Source organism: Acipenser ruthenus, chromosome 4 (genome assembly GCF_902713425.1).
Source record: "Acipenser ruthenus chromosome 4, fAciRut3.2 maternal haplotype, whole genome shotgun sequence".
Classification (NCBI taxonomy): domain Eukaryota; kingdom Metazoa; phylum Chordata; class Actinopteri; order Acipenseriformes; family Acipenseridae; genus Acipenser; species Acipenser ruthenus.
In genome coordinates this window covers 54906823-54924535 of record NC_081192.1, presented here as the reverse complement: position 1 = coordinate 54924535, position 17713 = coordinate 54906823, and the positions used below count along the sequence as shown (strand labels likewise).

At 39.0% G+C, this 17713-nt stretch overlaps 1 protein-coding gene across 9 annotated transcripts in view; it reads left to right on the top strand.

The window, feature by feature from the left end:
• fars2 (phenylalanyl-tRNA synthetase 2, mitochondrial) overlaps nt 1-17713 on the top strand; it is a 227398-nt gene that overhangs the window by 138933 nt on the left and 70752 nt on the right. For all 9 annotated transcript variants that reach the window (XM_059022564.1, XM_059022567.1, XM_059022563.1 and 6 more), the window contains one exon: nt 3247-3398. In XM_059022564.1, coding sequence (XP_058878547.1) covers nt 3247-3398 — 152 coding nt within the window. The remainder of the gene's footprint in view (nt 1-3246; nt 3399-17713) is intronic.

Genomic DNA, 17713 nt, shown 5'->3' with positions numbered 1-17713 from the left:
TAATATATGTAAAAGATACTGTAATAGCTATATGTCAACTGAGTTACATTTCCTTATTATTTCACCATTATTATATTCACTCAAATAGTCTATTAAGGAATGTTTATTTGTGGTGGAACATAAAATTGTAGCACCCCCTTAGACACAATCCAGTTCTACCACAGTCTCATAATGTACTGTTAATACTTTACTGTCTGTTAACAACATGGGGAATTGCTAGATTTTGTAAGAACCCGTCAATCCGCACTACAAAGCAGTCTGTGAAAGGTGTTTTTTTTTATTTATTTTTTTTATAACAGCTACAGTTTATAAGGGAATGCTTTTCTTTTTGCAGCAGGTGTTGTTTAGTAAGTAAAGATTAAACCCTCATTCTGCACAAAGGCACCTCTGAAGCATTATGAATAAACCTGCTTGCTCATGTGATATATAGGGACTCCTTGGCACAATTTTGTAGCCATATTTTTGTTGTTACGAAATGAAAGCAGAAGCAGCAGTTTTACGGTGCGTTTGGGGTGGGATTTGGCTCTGAAATATCACCGTCATGGTTTGGCTTGCAGCTTACCAGTCCCAGCTGTGTCTTCAACCTCATTTTGTGTTCTTCTTTCCCCAGAAAATGTACAACCCTCAAATAGACCTCTTGTGTCCAATATCGTTTCCTGACTGCTCCTTTTCTGTCTTGTCTCTCTCAATAATTCAACTGTAGCAACTATAGATACCGTCTCCCCCTCCCCCTTTCCAGTCCCTGAAAGAAGCTTATCACTCAGACTGCTACTGGACACAGACTACTCCTTGCCTCTTCTCCCCTTTCCATCTCATTCCTGTGCCTGTAATGAACCATGGCTGCTTACAATGCTCAGGGAGGGGTATGTTTACTTTCCTTGTGAAATGGAATGGTTGGTGGCACCGGCTGCCAGCTCCCTGAGGGGATATAGTGAGTCAGCTCTAAATGGGCTTTGGAATGTTGATAATGTGACTTTGTCACCACAAATTAGCTGATCAAGCTCATATTAAAACCTGAAATGGATGAAATTGCCATGCATAAGGAGTAGTGGTTAGGGCTCTGGACTCTTGACCGGAGGGTTGTGGGTTCAATCTCCAGTGGGGGACACTGCTGTTGTACCCTTGAGCAAGGTACTTTACCTAGATTGCTCCAGTAAAAACCCAACTGTATAAATGGGTAATTGTATGTAAAATAATGTGATATCTGTATAATGTGAAATAATGTATAATGTGATATCTTGTAACAATTGTAAGTCGCCCTGGATAAGGGCGTCTGCTAAGAAATAAATAATAATAATAATAATAATAATAATAATAATCCCTGTATATAACCCTGCCAACTTTTTCCAACTGTTCATTCTTTCTGTGTGTAGTCGTATTTTCTGTGACTCAGTGTTGATAGATCACAGGTTTCATAGTTGGGGCTCTTAGTTTCTTTTTGTGTTTGTGGGTTAAATTCTATCTCTAGTTTATGGTCTGTTAGTCTATATTGACTAGTCTATAATGGCTCTGTGTTATTGACTGAAAGTAATCTGACAGTGCACGGTTTCTGTGAAAGGATCTATAGCAGTCTAATTTGTTTTGGGCTTTGACCTTTTTCTCAGTAGGAAGTGTGCCAGCTTGTTGAAACTGACACCAGCGTTCTGAGAATTTCAGGATCACGCTTAGGGTCACTAAGGTCATGGGGCCTCATTCATAAAGCATGAGCGTACAGTAAATGCAATGTGCCATTAAATGCTTAGGAAAATGTGTTACAGTGGTGCCTGCAAAAGGGTTCTGCTGCTGTTTTTGGATTGATTAACATCTGTACTTGAAGATGAGGCTGTTGTCCATTTAGGGATACTAGGATATTTTGTAATCCAGTTCTCCCAGCGAGCTTCACTGCAGAACAGTGGAGTTGAGGATTAAACAGGGAATTTTGCTAATGGCCATAAATACTGAAGCTTTAAAATATGAATTTCTCTTCTTGCCGTGCCTTGTAACACAACATTAATCGAATGTTTTAGTACCAGATAGTTGTTTTTATTAACTGTCTAGTGTATTTTTTATGTTCTTTTTTTATTAGGCAGATTGGTTCATTTTAAAAAAACAAAATAATTAGAGAAATGTATATTGCTTTGTAAGATGTGATGAAAAGCAATTTTTGATTTTTTTTTTATTATTTACAGATACATGTATCATTCGTTATTAAATTAACTGAAGTCCTAAAGCATTTAATTAGATTGGTCAGTTTTATCCTACTGCTACACTGTATGTATGTTGAATATATTTCCAGGTTTTGTATAAGCCACCATGGGTGGAAAGGTTGCATGTATTTGCTTACGATTGTAAGTCACCCTGGATAAGGGCGTCTGCTAAGAAATAAATAATAATAATAATAATTTGGAGCACTGTTTATGTTGTCTATGTTTCGCGTTACACCACATGTGTTTTTTTAAAAAAACACTTACTTTTGTGAGAATGTTTTTACCTTATAGACCCATGTTGAAAATATTAACTCTATAGGTGTTTCCTGTTAAATGTTACTGTATCTGACCAAAAACATTTTACATGTACTATACAAACATGTACTGGGAGTTAACAAGCCCCATTTATGAGCCAGTAATATCTTCACAGTCTCTGGAGTTGAACTTCAATTTTAGTCAATTCAATAATCTAATGCTACTGGATTCCCCCAGTGGTGCACCAAGTAAAAGCACTGCAGAGTGTCATGCAGGAGTGGTTTGAATCGCACCTGTGAAAAGGTGCTAGTCTTGGCAGGTAGGAAAAATTGATCAGAGAATGTGGTAGTTTGCCTCCTTGCATATCAGCAACCCCTACAGGTCAGGCCTCTGACGAGACTAGGCGGAGACTGGGCCCTTGCCTCCAGGTTTCAGTATCTTGGTAACATTGCTCTGCATACTGTAGGTTTGGCAGGCGAGTACAGGGGATTGGCACAACAAGGGGATGAGGCGACAAGTTTTTCAAATTGACAAAAAAAAAAAGGGTAAAATGAATATAATGAATAAAGAAAAATGAAAACGAGTATAGATTTAACCACTGTTTATTCAGTAAGTTCTGATTTCAGGAAAAAAAAATAACACAAAACAATTGCAGGGTATTCATTTAAATAAACCAACAACTTCAAACCCTGCAGTTGCTACAGAAAGCATCTGTCTTTGGACTTAAGTTTCGATGTGAAAAAAACAAAAAAAAAAATGGTTTCCTCACTGACAGTTATATACCATATGTCCTTTTTGTTTTCAGCCGCTGAGCAAGTACCCTCCTTTAATCAACGACATCTCCTTCTGGCTGCCCTCACAGGGCTACTCTGAAAATGACTTCTATGATTTGGTGCGGTCGATTGGAGGAGACTTGGTGGAAAAGGTGTCTCTCTTTGACCAGTTTACCCACCCAAAGTAAGTGCCACTTCCATGCCTCCTCGTTTAATAGTGGATATAGTTCCAGGAGATGGGAAAGAAAAACGTCCTCTACACAACGCTGGAAAAGCCATTGAGAATAAAATTGCGACCGCAACCCTGAGGTTTATCTAACTGTTTCCCTGAGGGGAAATTGCATCTCACCTACTGTACAGTAGATTGTTTCAAAAATAGAGTACTACTGTATCATTTCTAATATGATAATGTCAGAATTCTCGCACGTACTCTCTTTATTTATGTAAGAGCACACTCTTATACTCAGGGGAGACGTTCAAGGAGGACAGAGATGTTTTAAACTCCTGTGGTGGTTTTGTTCATGCACTGGGTGGGCTATGTCCAGAAAACTTTAATATTCAAGAAAATCACACAGACTCATTTAATTTGAAGTTTTAACGAATCAGAGCAGTAGTAGTGCTCTTTTCGGTTTATTAAATGCTTTAAAAATTGGATTGATTGTTTGCGCAGACCACCATAAATCCCAAGTAAAAAGCAGTCCAGGCGATCTGGTGCCTTTACAGGTTTAACAGCATTAATACTTCAATACAGTAATACAAATATGGTTACAGATATGCTTAGCCCTTAGGCTATGCATGCATAAAGCTAAAAACGCCCACCGCTAAATTCTAGAACATTCAATATATATATCACTCTCTTAAGACTAAAAACATAATTTATATACCTTATAGCAATGCATCAACAAAACAGAGATATTAAATTCAAATATATGCTTACGTTCCAGTATATGGAAGTGTAGTGTAGGATATATTGAAAAATAAGAACTGTTTCCAAAAAGCAGAGACTTGTGAATACGACCAAACAGCAATCCATTTTTCAGAGATCCTCAGAGCATGTACCACACAACTTGCAGTTAGCAAGTCGCGCGATACTTGACTGGGGTTTTACCTTGGTTTTTATAGGATTTTCCCTCCATTGAATACATCAGGAGTCTCAATTAAATCTGATCATCACTCTGCCTTGACATTTCTTATTTTTAAGTTTAATTATACATTCTAGAAGGATCTGGTCAACTCCCTTTTCAAAACTGATTGGATATAACTTCTTGCCAAAAAATATTGGAACATGATTTCATCGCTCTCTTTTTCCAACTCCTCCTTTTTCTAAAAAGTCTGGTGGACCAAAGTTCTCAGAATCCTTGCTATAATATAATACAAGTATATGTACATATATGAGAGGTGTTTTTAATATGTAACACCAGCTCTATTTGATTATATTAAGCTGGGTCAAAAATATATGTCCTTCTGAGCCGTATATTATGTTACTTTTTCAGTGTGTTGTCAATGGGTCAGTTTAACTTCATATACAAATGTGTGTTAACAAAGTATTTGACAAAGACTGCCTTTGAATAAGCATACAGTGGTCAGTTCAATTAGTTTCATTTAAATTGAAGCTATAATAAACATGTTAAGTATAATAGCCTTATATTAACTTCTTCCATTCTTGGACTATGCCTGGCCTCTCTCTTTCTAAAAGTTGCCTGCACAAGCAGGATTCAGACACCCTATTTTCTTGCCAAGACTATTGTTTTGATTAATATGAAACACCATTGTAAGCACTTCTACAAATTCATCGCATGAAATCAGTTTTTTCCAAAAAAAAGTCTCTACTTATTTGATAAGAACTGTGACTGGACACAACTCCCCTAATTTGTGAAATGCTCCCTTCTACTATGAGGTTTTCTTATTATAGAAAGACCTTGGATTCAAAACTGCGGACTACAAGTCTTTCTACAAGACTTTGACTGCCAAAAAGAACCTTCCATATCTAGCATTGCTCTGGACGAGGCTATTTTTCAGTAGGTTTTTTGTGTACTAAAATTATTTAATACAGTTTACACTTTATTTGTCTAATATTCCAACCTAAAACTTCCTGTTTTTTTATTGCAGTAAAACCTTTATATAAACTAAGCATTTATATTCTTTAATTTAATGGATATTGTAATATCTAAAAGATTTTTTGTTTAGTGGGAGAAAGAAACTGAACAAATTCTTAATGTGATTAAATGAAATGCTCATTCCTGCTTTTACAGTCTATTTGTATTACAGTAGAGCCTTAACAAGCAAAAACACTTGTTAGTTTAAATATTATGTTTCTTATTAGATCAAAATACTTCAAACATATTATTTCTCTTCAGAGAGTTTTGTCACTCTATTATTAGATCAAAATACTTTTTAAAAAAACCTCTATGCTTAGTAACAACACAATCAAATAAAATCAAATAGGTCTTTTTAGTTTCAAAGATCGTTCTGTCTAAAAAGGGTTACCCTTTTGTTTTTACTAATTTGCAATACCTAGCCTGCTTTTAAGGTTACAGACTTCCACGAGTGTATGTGCACTAATAACAAAAGCACACAGACAAGCTTTTTTTCTAACATTAACATATGTTCAGTTTTCTTAGTTCAAATCATTGTAACCTGTTCATAATTTGCTGCAATATTATTTATGCTGGTTTTATGTTCTTTAAAACACAGTACAATTACAATATTCTGAGTGTCAATTAGTACTGAACTTCTTTTGCTTTTAACTGTAATATGTTTCAACAATAATAGTTATTTATATAACAGTTTAACTTTTAAATTATTTTATAACATAATTTCTAATTCAGTTACTTCAGTATAACAGTTGCTAATGTTGTTTTACTAAATTAAGTCTGACCCCTTTCTCTGTTTCTACAAAATCCAGTTGAAGCAGGTTTTAAGACAACCTTTGCTTTTTGCCAATTTTAGAGTGAAGACATGAAGTAATGAAAGTAAAGTAACGAAAGAAGCTACTTTTTCTCATAAAACTGGAATGCGCTAATAAGGCCTTATGATAAGAGCCTGCCAAGTTTGACTCCTTCCAGCAGGTGCTTTCATAGACTGCACACAACATCTATCCATTGTTTTCTACTGAGTATACAGATCTTTTTAAAAGGAACATATACAGTATTATTATAATTATTGACAAAGAGTATATCATATTATTATTTCAATCAATACCGGTTAGTTTAAATCATCCAATTCATGTCTAATAACTCAGAACGTTCCCAACAGGATTCGAACTCTGCGCCAGGCTCAGCTCGGACTGTTTCTGTGAACACCACGACAGGCCTGTGCACATCTGCTAAAAATATTTTCTAAAACACATTACAGTCATTACAACATTTGTTGCAGTTTCACAAATGTTCAATTTGTTTCCCAAGGATCGGCCTGCTTCCAGTAGCTGTGACAGTCTTGGGTCAGTTTCTGCTCTCAGTGAGTCAGTTTCTTCTCACAGGTGTGGATGACAGTCTTTAAAAGCCTGATACCTGCAAAAACTCAAATCTTGTTACCAGGGCTTCCATCTCTACATTCCAGTTCCCATCATTAGTGGGAAGACTTCAAATAAATTAAGCCGTTTCTGTCAAAGAGTCAGACATCTCGGCCTCATATACCTCTCACTCAAAAAAGGTGCTCGCACCTTGTACAAGGGAAGGGTTTTAGGGTCACTCTGTGACAACAGTAAAGAAGATGGTTTCATGATTGCTAAGCAAGTGTAAATAAAAGGCCCACTAACCTGTCCTGACCAGCATTCCAAAACCAATGCTCGCTGAATAGGACAGTAGGCCTGGGTTAAGACATATGTATCTGTATTTTAAAGTACAGAATATTGCAATTTCTAAGCAGAAATTGATCATAACTTTTTGGGAGTCAGAGGAACAAGCACTTCCACGTGACAGTAGCAAGAAACTTGGGAAATCTGAAATGTATTGTAGAGAACAGCAGCATATTTATCTTATGTTTTTGTACACAGAAAATATTAGACCTAGCTCTGCTGAGAATTGATCTGCTGTACATTATTTAAAGTGGCCCCTGTGCTGCAGGCAGAGTGCAAGAGCTGTTTAAACATGCTGTTTGTTTGGGGGCTTTGGGATGTTCAATTTGAAATACGTGGATACACAGCAAGATGTGTGGTTGTTTAGCTGATATACTAAGGTACAGTATTGTACATATAGGCTTATTTATATTGTATTGTCTACTGAAATCACCAGCTTTGGGGAAAAAAAGCACTCAAACCTCTGAGGATTATTTAAATAATGATTTCCATTTGGTATACAGAATTTAACTAAACTTTGAAAGAATGTTGATTTCAATAAACTTATATTTGAAGCAGAGTTTTTCATTTTTTATAAAGGGTTACCCTCAGATACAGTGATCTCTTAACCAGGGTTTGCAGACATCTGTCACTGTTCAGACTTCTGCCTGTTCTCATTACCTTTTCTGAAACTTCATCCATGCATGCAAAATACTTACTATATTTTAGTTTAATGTCAATCACAGTCCTTTGAACAGGTTTGATGCTTTTAACAAGGCAAGTGGAAGACTGTGTAAATTCAATGAGGCAAACTTACAATACCTGACAAAGCTGTGTAAGAACAAAGGTCTTTGCTGTTTAGTATAACCAGATTTTAATGAGGAACAATGTGGGGGAAAAAGGCTGGCACACATCACAGGCTGGCACACATTGGTGAACCTACATATCACCATCATTTAAACCATTGAAAGAAGGGGACTTTGATAAAACCAACATCTCTCAACTGTATTTTCGTAAATTAAAAATAAAGTAAAATTGGACATGATTGGTTCTAATTTAGCGTTTAAACTGGTGGTAGTTATATCTGCCACTAGTTAGATCATTAAAAAAACATGCAACAAAAAGATTAGCAGTCAAGGTGAAAGAAAGATTCATTACTGGATATTTCTCATGTGATGGCATATAAAATATTACAATCAAAAAGAAACGTAAATAATAATTTAGAATATTAACTATTCCTTTCAAGTACGAAATGTAACCACTACTGAATGGGTATTTACCTCCTAAAGACCCGAATCCTGAATACTTTATACCAAAGCTGCTCTTTGAGCCTGTGACACGGTTGTGACCCCGCTCCCGAAGGAATCAAAAGCATTGCAGTCACAGATCTCAGTGTCATTTTTCCATTCAAGACTGACCTGATCGGAGAGCCTTGTTCAGATAAGTACATTGTTGCTTATATCTGTATATATTTCACATTTTATGTGTTTTTACACATTTCGTATGTGATAATTAAATGAATTGCTGCAATAGTTTTTCTATTTACAAGTATTTATGTGCACTACAGTCTATTGCTAGTTTCGGCCTTGTGCCCCTCTTCAAGCCAGCAGCTCAAGTCGCTCCTTCAGCTGACTTTGTGCTCTCCCCCCTGGACCTTATTTTCTTTCTTGTTTTTGCTAATTAGCACCATAGGAGACATTTTATATGATTTATGTAATTGTTATATTACTGCTTTTTGTTGAGAAAAACTTTTCTCATTTGTGTTATTTCTGTGTTTTAAAGATACCACACGTAAGCCTGTCTGTAACGTCGTGCTCAGTACACGTGCAGTAAGAGAAGCTGCTGGGCCCTCAGCATTGCGCAGGACCGAGATACTTGTTTCGGCTTGTTGTTGCTTGCAATTGCAACCACGGTATCTTGATGCCGTTTTGTTGACCAGCTATTTTAGCATCCCCACTGCAAAGGCTGTTAGTTCATTCTAACAAGCAGGCTTCCCTCAGTCTCACGTTAGTACTGACTGAGTGGTTTTGCCAGTGGCTTTTACAGGTGGGCATCCCTGTACGTTGCCACCCGCGGTCACTGACCCACTACCGACCCGGTACCGAACTGAGACCGAGTATACCTGGTGCTGAACCGACAGGTAGCTGTGACCAGGTTCTGAATCAGTGGCAAAGCAACCGAACCGGTACCGAACTGAACCAGTGCCTATCAGGTTGCAAACCAGTACTGACCCGGTGTTTAGTACACCGAACCGACCTGGCACCGACCCTTGCTCCTTGCATCATGCCCAGGTTCTATCCCTGTGAGACATGCAAGGCCAGTCTGCCTATGGAGGATATGTGCGCTTCCTGCCTGGGGCCAGAGCATGCAGTCTCTGTGAATTTTATGCCCCTTTCTCCAAGCGCACGCTTTAGAAGAGGTTATCCCACAGCTCGAAGGAACATTCTGCGTCCCTTACTCCTGCTCACTCTCCCCCATCGCCCTCTCTTAGAGAGGTTGCTGAATCCTCACCCCATGGCTCTGTGCCAACACAGCGCTTCAACCCCGCAGTACGGTGCCTGGTTACTTCCTGGTCTGTGACGTCACCACCAAGCCATCCTGTCACAGGTGTCTCAGGAGGTGACCGCTCTGCTGCAAAAATGGGCTATTCGCATGATAGTACCCCTCGAGATGGAGGAAGGGTTGTACTCCAGCTATTTCCTAGTGCCAAAGCGGGAGGTGGCCTCAGACAGATACTCGACCTCAGACAGGTCAACCTGTATCTGAGCCGAAGGCAGTTCAAGATGTTGACAATACAACAGCTGTTGCAGTCAATCAGGCCAGGCGACTGGTTCACCATGGTGGACCTTAAGCATGCCTATTTCCACAACCCCATAAAACCAGAGCACAAGAAGTACCTGCAGTTCACCTTCCAGTGAACTGTGTACGAGTTCCGTGTCCTGCCATTTGGCCGCCTCAAAGTGCATGGAAGCTATTTTGGCCCCTTTGAGACTTAAGTGCATCAGAGTATTCAACTATCTGGATGACTAATTTGTGCCGAGTCTCCAGCACAGGCAGAGGCCCACACGGAACTTGTCACCGGTCACCTTCAACGGGTGGGCCGTACGATGAATCATGTGAAGAGCCAGCTCTCGCCTTGGTAACAGTCAGTTTCCATATTTGTTCTTGGAATTATTAATTTTTTTTCTTCTTTTGCACAAAGACTTCCTTGTATGAAGAAAGTGACCGCATTCTCCACCATATGTGACAAACCGGGGGCGCTTGCCACCTGCAGGACTTATCTTCACTTGTCTTTTTGTAAAAGGAACAGCACTCCACAAGCACAGGTCGGTTTCAAACAGGGCAGTGTCTGTATATTTATTTATACAAAACAAAAATAAACAAAACCAAAACCTAAGTCCTTCCAGGAGTGCTTAACTAAACGTTTCAAGTTTCAACTATCACCAGGCAGCTAAACTGTTTACCCATACCCGTACCCAAACACATACTTATTCAAGTTTTATAATACCTTTCAGGTTGTCAGGTCTGTCTCCCACAGGCTTCTTTCAGGCCTTAGCCTTAATGCAGACACAGACCAATAATAAGGTGTTAATTAAATTAATAAAAAAATTTGGCAGGGACAGGAACCAACCACTACCAAAACACAAACAAACAGCCAAACTTACAGGCAGGGCTCTTGCTGTGCCACAAGAAACCAGGCAGGACCAGGCCAAGTTGCATTTCGTACTTGAAAGGGAACGTTAGGTTATTATCATATCCCTGGTTTCCTGAAATAGAAATGTAACCATTAACCGTCCATTATTCGCAGCAGGCTTGAAGGAAAAATGGCACAGAGATCTGGGACTGCAGTCCTTTTGATTCCTCAGGTGGGGTCACGACTGCATCACAGGCTCAAAGAGCAGCTTTGGTATAAAGTATTCAGGATTCAGGTCTTCAGGAGGTAAATACCCATTCAGTAATGGTTACATTTCTATTTGAGGGAACCAGAGTTATCATAATGTTTTTCTAAACAATGTAGCAAAAAAGAGGCACCATCTTAGAAGTAATAGATTATTACAGCTGCTTAAGGGCAAGGAAGACATCCCCTAAAGATTGTCGTTGCTATATGTCATACTTTGTTGATTTGTATATTGTTGCGCTAACAATTTCAGTTTTTGGCAAGAAATGGTAATAAAGGGTTAAAAAGTATACATGAAGTAAACTTATATGTGATATTATCAGGGTTTAACTGTTTTGCATACTAATGGGTTGAATAAATGTAGGGTTAATTAAAACCTTCTGTGCTGCACTTATTGTAGATCAGCATATGTTTGCTGTACAGGTAGTGCTGCTGAGTCTGGCTTTGTGGCATTCTATTATGCCACAGTAAAGGGGGCCTGTTTGTGGACAGGTGTGATCTTGAAGATTTATGGTTTTGCACTGGGCCTGTTTATGAGTCTGTATTTTACAATGTCCGCCCTCTGTTGGCTTTTGTTTGAGTTTGGTAAGCTTTGGAAACCTGGAGGACAAATTTCAGCTTTTTGGTGACAAAAACTAGCTCTGTTGCATGAATGGGATGACAGGGTATTTAAGCTAAGGTCTCAACCTTAGAAGATGAGCCCTATACTGCTGGTTTGAATAATATTAGCAGGGTAGTGTGGCAAAGTTCACAGCTGACCTTTAAATGATCATGCTCTGCTGACAGGTAGATGCACAATCTATAGTTGCATTATTTGATTATCTTCACTTCATCCTTGCTTTTTTTCCATCTGCTGTTTAGCAGTTTGAAAATTGCAACCTGGGTGGCTCACCTGATAAAGGCATAACCTTGAGGTGTGCAGAGTTAAGCAGTGAAAATGCTGCCTCGCATCTTGGGCTAACACACACACACACACACACACACACACACACACACACACACGCTTTCTGGATATAATGAAGTTTTCTAAATCAATACAAAAAATAATTTAAATGTATATAGAACAAATTTCTAATTTGGATCTACATTGTTTTAATATTATAAAAATTACACAGAGCTACCATGAAATAAGACATTTGTAGGAACTTTAAAACATTAACATTAAAACAGTAAGATTAACATTAATATCATTAAAGTACAATATATTGGTCTCTTGCACTTTCAAAGCTAAAAAAGAAAACATGTTAGCTACTGTAAATACCAATTAGAGTTAATTTAATATTGACAGCCTATTTTTTCCATCAGATAGATTGCTTGTTGTAAAACATATTTAATATTGCATGCACAAATATTTCCACGGTCTGCATTATTCATGAAAACAGATTTATTGCCTACTAATTCAACATTTCAACCATATTTGGTGCATAGCAATGATGTTCAGGGTTTTTACTTCATTGTTTTTTTTCTATATTCTTTGTTTCTTTGTACATTCTCAGAAATGTACTGTAAACTTCCGTACCATCTGATCCAAAACACCAACTCCATATTTTGTTGTGTTGTAAAACTCTACGGTCTCTGGTATTTATTTTCACTAGTCCCGATGCTAACTGACTGACCAAAGCAGCGCAGTTGGCAAGCAGGCGCCAGCCTTCAAAAGGCTGATTAAAAACAATAGTCAGGCATTCACTCAGGCAGAGAGTAGAGAGTAATCTCATTACAGCTAAACACATTGCTGACTGGTAAATAAAAATAATAAAGTGGAATACCATTTTGTAAAATCAAAATACAATTGTTTTCTGTGTGGCCGTCACTGGGACTGCTCCCGGGGCTTTTAGGTATAATGTAATATATCTCCTTTATTTCTGCACTCCCACGTTTAATACATACGGACAGAAAGGTACACGAACGCACAGCCCCAAATGTGTTACACGACTGGAGAAAATTACATTTTAAAACCAAAAACCGTCAAAATGACTGCCGCGGGGCTTCTAGGGGGTGGTGCAAGTTTGCTCTCTTGTGGTGAAATTTAGAATGCAGACTTTGGTGAAATAAGACTGCTGTTGAAAATCTCACCACAAGAGACCGCTTATGACCATAAAAACTTGTAATTCCTGATAAAAAAATGATTTTGCCTTATCCTGCAACATATACTGATAATACTATTGTCACATCTAACAGTAAATCATATCATGGTAACAAAAAAAAAAAAAAATACTGTGCCCACTTTATTTTTTTAAGTGTAAAATTGCCATTTTTTTTAATATCATTTGCCATGTTTTCATAACATTACTGTGATCTCGGGCTGTACAGAAATTTGACAGCCGGGGTATTTAAAATATGGAGAAAGTTCCACAACACACAATGCACTCGCACAACTAATCACAAGTAGTTATCACAATTAATACTAGATCAACATTTATAAAATACTAACTGTTATCCTACGAAAAACACACACTATAAAATGATACTTTCCAATTAACAAAATGTTTGTATGATTTCCATTTTCACAAGCTAAAACCATATCTTCTGCTGTAAACGCCTGGAACTTCTAGTTCTAGTTAATTATTATTATTATTATTATTATTATTATTATTATTATTATTATTATTATTATTATTTTTCCGCACAAACAACATGTCATCGCCTGTGACCTCTGACCTCTCCTAAAGGTCAAATGGTGATGCATGACATCATCAACATACGCAACTGGCTATAAAACTGCCCATATCTTCTTATCGGCTGCACCAAAATGCACGAAATTTGACACGGATGTAGAGGACTATGGGATGTTGTGTCGTGGTCAATATGGCGGCCTTTGGTCACATGGTGTGGCAGCCATCTTGGATTTAATGAAAATTTCGGGCAATTTTCAAAAGTCTTCTCATATTTGTGCCAAGATTGACAGTTAGCACAGTTGTAATGATAACATTTCATTTATAATAACCAATGCGCTTAAATTTCACGATAACTGCTTGGATGGAAGCCTTTATAGTTGCTAGCAACTCTAGTTATTATTATTATTATTATTATTATAATTAACCAATAACATTGAATGGGCACGAATGCAATTCAAGCCCACTAAATCAAGGAGCATCTCTATAATTAAAGGCAAAGTAGTAGATAAAACATTCTTCATTAATGGTGAGGCAATACCAACAGTGTCTGAGAAGCCAGTGAAGAGTCTTGGGAGATGGTACGACGGGGATCTAAAGGACACAGTTCGTGTGGGAGAAGTTAGACAACAAGCAGTGGAAGGGTTGAAGAGCATAGACAGCTGCGCTCTACCAGGTAAACTAAAACTCTGGTGCTTTCAGTTTGGTCTACTGCCGAGGTTGCTGTGGCCACTGACTGTGTACGAGGTTTCTTTGACAACAGTAGAGAAGCTGGAAGCTTTAATCAGTTCATACATCAGGAAATGGTTGGGAGTTCCACGCTGCCTCAGCAGAGTGGGACTTTATGGTAAAGGAATACTGCAGCTACCAGTCTCTGCTCTAACCGAGGAGTTTAAGTGCGCCAAGGTCAGACTGGAAATGACTTTAGTAGAGTCACGCGATAAATGCGTAAGGGAGGCAGCACCTGTGTTGAAAACTGGAAGAAAGTGGGCGGCAAAGAAAGCTGTGGAAGATGCAAAGGCTGCCCTTCGAATTGGTGATATCATGGGGCAAGTTCAGCATGGAAGAGGGGGTCTTGGTTTCAGTTCAACTCCTCCTACATGGCACAAGGCGGCCCCAGCTCAAAGGAGGAAGCTGGTAGTCAACGAGGTGCAAAAGCAGGAGGAGAGGATGAGGTGTATAAAGGCCATTTCCCAGGCCAAGCAGGGAGAATGGATGAGATGGGAGAGTGTGGAACAACGCAAGATTGGCTGGAAAGACCTATGGTCAATGGAACAGAGCAGGATCAGTTTCCTCATCAGGTCAACATATGATGTTCTCCCATCACCACAGAACCTAAACCTCTGGGTAGGAGAGGATCCCTCATGTCCTTTGTGTTCATCACCTGCAACATTAAGGCACATTTTGACAGGATGTAAGGTGGCTCTTAGCCAAGGACGGTTTACTTGGCGCCATGACCAGGTGCTGCGATGTTTGGCCTTAGCATTGGAAGACAAGCGTAACATGACCAATAAGTTGTCACCTGTTCCATCAAAACATTACACACAAAAGACAACATTCCTCCGCCCAGGAGAGCAACCACCAAGAAAAGGTGTTAAAACCAATTCTCGCCCAGGACAACTGGAAGCTGCTAGAGACTGGAAAATGCTGGCAGATGTTGGTCAACGGCTTATTTTTCCACCTGAGATTGCCACCACTAACCTTCGACCAGATATTGTCGTGTGGTCTGGATCAGCACGCCTTGTTCACCTGGTAGAGTTAACAGTGCCATGGGAGGATGCTGTAGATGAGGCGTATGAGAGGAAGAAACTGCGGTATGCTCAACTAGCCACTGAAGCGGAACAGCGAGGATGGAGAGTTCGGGTTTACCCAGTGGAAGTGGGTTGTCGAGGATTTGTGGCACACTCTACAACCCGGTTTCTCAGAGACGTCGGATTCAGTGGCCAAGAGTTGCGTCGCACAGTGAAGAACTTATCTGAAGCAGCAGAGAGGAGCAGCAACTGGCTGTGGTTGAGACGGAAAGATTCTGGCTGGGGACAGGTAAGTAAGCTGGGCTGAGTTGAGTGGGGGACGGAGGGGGGTGATGCTGGGACGCCAGAATCACCGTCGAGCCTTCTTGAGGTGTCGTGGGCTAGTCGACGAAACACTGAGGATGGAAGGTGCCCACTTGAAAACCCCAGAGATGTACCCTACTTAGCTACTTAGCTCAATCCAGACGGTTGTCATGCTGATGCGCTGGGGAGGCCGCACTTTGGTTGATCCCCGGAGCCAGCATCGCAGCCGTTGTGTGTGCTGATGCGCCAGGGAGGCAAAATAAGCTGATCCCTGGAGCCAGCATTACACTTCAGCCATTAACACCAGACAGAAGGATATCTACATCATCATATGGAAGGAAACGTAAATGGATGGAGACACATATGGATCACATTAGTTTACTGTAAAGCTACGTCTTAGTTGGTGCTTATCTTGGCGAGAGCCGAGTTCAAATCAGCATGAAGTTTTAACATCTACTCTCGTGTAATGGAAATCATTATTATTATTATTATTATTAAACACTGTTCTTTAAGAATTTGGGGACTATACCAACAGAGCCAAAATAATATAGGTTCTGAAAATGTCAATATTAGCCACATTTTTCTTTTGACTGAAAGGAAACTGAAACTGTTAATAAGTGAAGCGCTTCACAAATCTGTCCCAGTGTTCTTTCACTATAAACTGTGGGCTATGGGATGCTCACAGCTTGCTTCAGTCCTATCGCTCACAGTAAGCATCATTCATGTAAGTGTCCACGAAAATAAAAATGGGGTTAGGGAAATTCTGGCTTTTAAAAAAGTAAATCTTAAGGAGAATACGGTTTGATGCATTGCCCCATCTGCTTTCCACCTGATCTGTTTTAAGTAATGCTTATCACTGCTGCAGGCATTCAATATCACATGCAGTGGGCATATCAATGCATCATCCTGTAGCTCTTGTCACACTTCTTTGTGATGTCCCATACCTGCTCTCTCCATCCTGTATTACATTATTCCATTGACCTGGTGTGCCAAAGCAGCAGCTCTACTACAAAGATCCTTCTAGGAGGGGTGAACGATACATACTGTAATGTCTAGGAGATTGACTTCAATCATTTATGAGCAAACTCCCTCAGTGCTTAGCCACAGTGCTTCATTTCCTTTGGGTAGCAAAATGACTTTTTTAAAAATATATATATTATGAATTATTTAACAGTGGCTTCTCTCTGTGGAGAAAGCCTCCTTTGGTTAGCTTCCGGCCTTTTTCATTGATAAGTAGAGACTTCTTAAATGCCCGCTTTTGTAATTATGCCCTCCTGAGTCTGCTGCTGGATGTACTGCGTTATCTAGGAGCTGACATGAGCTTACATAGCACAAAGTGCTAATTCATGTTTTGCTTTTTAGCTATTGAATCTGTGTTTACGATGGAATGTCATATTTATAACAACAGCTACATATTTATATGCGATTATAATTCTCTTTCAAAATTACATTGTGGGAACTGTATCATTGAGTGACATGCTATGACTTTATTTCTGCGTATAACTATCGCTAACATTCACTTTGTAAACAAATCAATAGAAAGGGGAAGAAAAGGGTATATTTTAAGTTTGTAGACTGCATGTGTTTATAAAAGAGGGTAGCACCACCTTTGACAATATTAACTGTAACATAGTGATGTTCCTCATGAGCATCCCTGTAAAGGGAGGTTGTATTTGCAAACCCATACCAGCTACTGGCCCTACAAATGACAATATTTTAACCATTGAATCTGGCAACTTCAACTTTTCAGTGTCCTTGCCCTCTGCCCATTGCTTATTCATGACATAAACGAATAAACCCTGATGCGCTACACTTTGTCATTGAATACTGTAAATGACCAAAAGCAAAATGAAAAACCGAACGGAAGCGAATTACTGTATGTGACCGGAGGTAAATTATGTCTTGAGTTCCATTCTAAAAGTTTACCACAGGTTTTTCTGCACAGTATTTTAGCAGTTTTGCTATGATTTTCCCATGGATATACTATGTATTTACCATAGTTTACCCTGGTTTGCCATGTTTATTCATATGCTTTCCATACCTCACTATTTCCAATGCTTACCTATGCTCTACAATGCTTTCACAATGTTTTATGACACTTTGCTATGCTTTTACTGTGGTAAACTTTTAAAAGGGTTAGCAACAAGCATATGGCTTTAT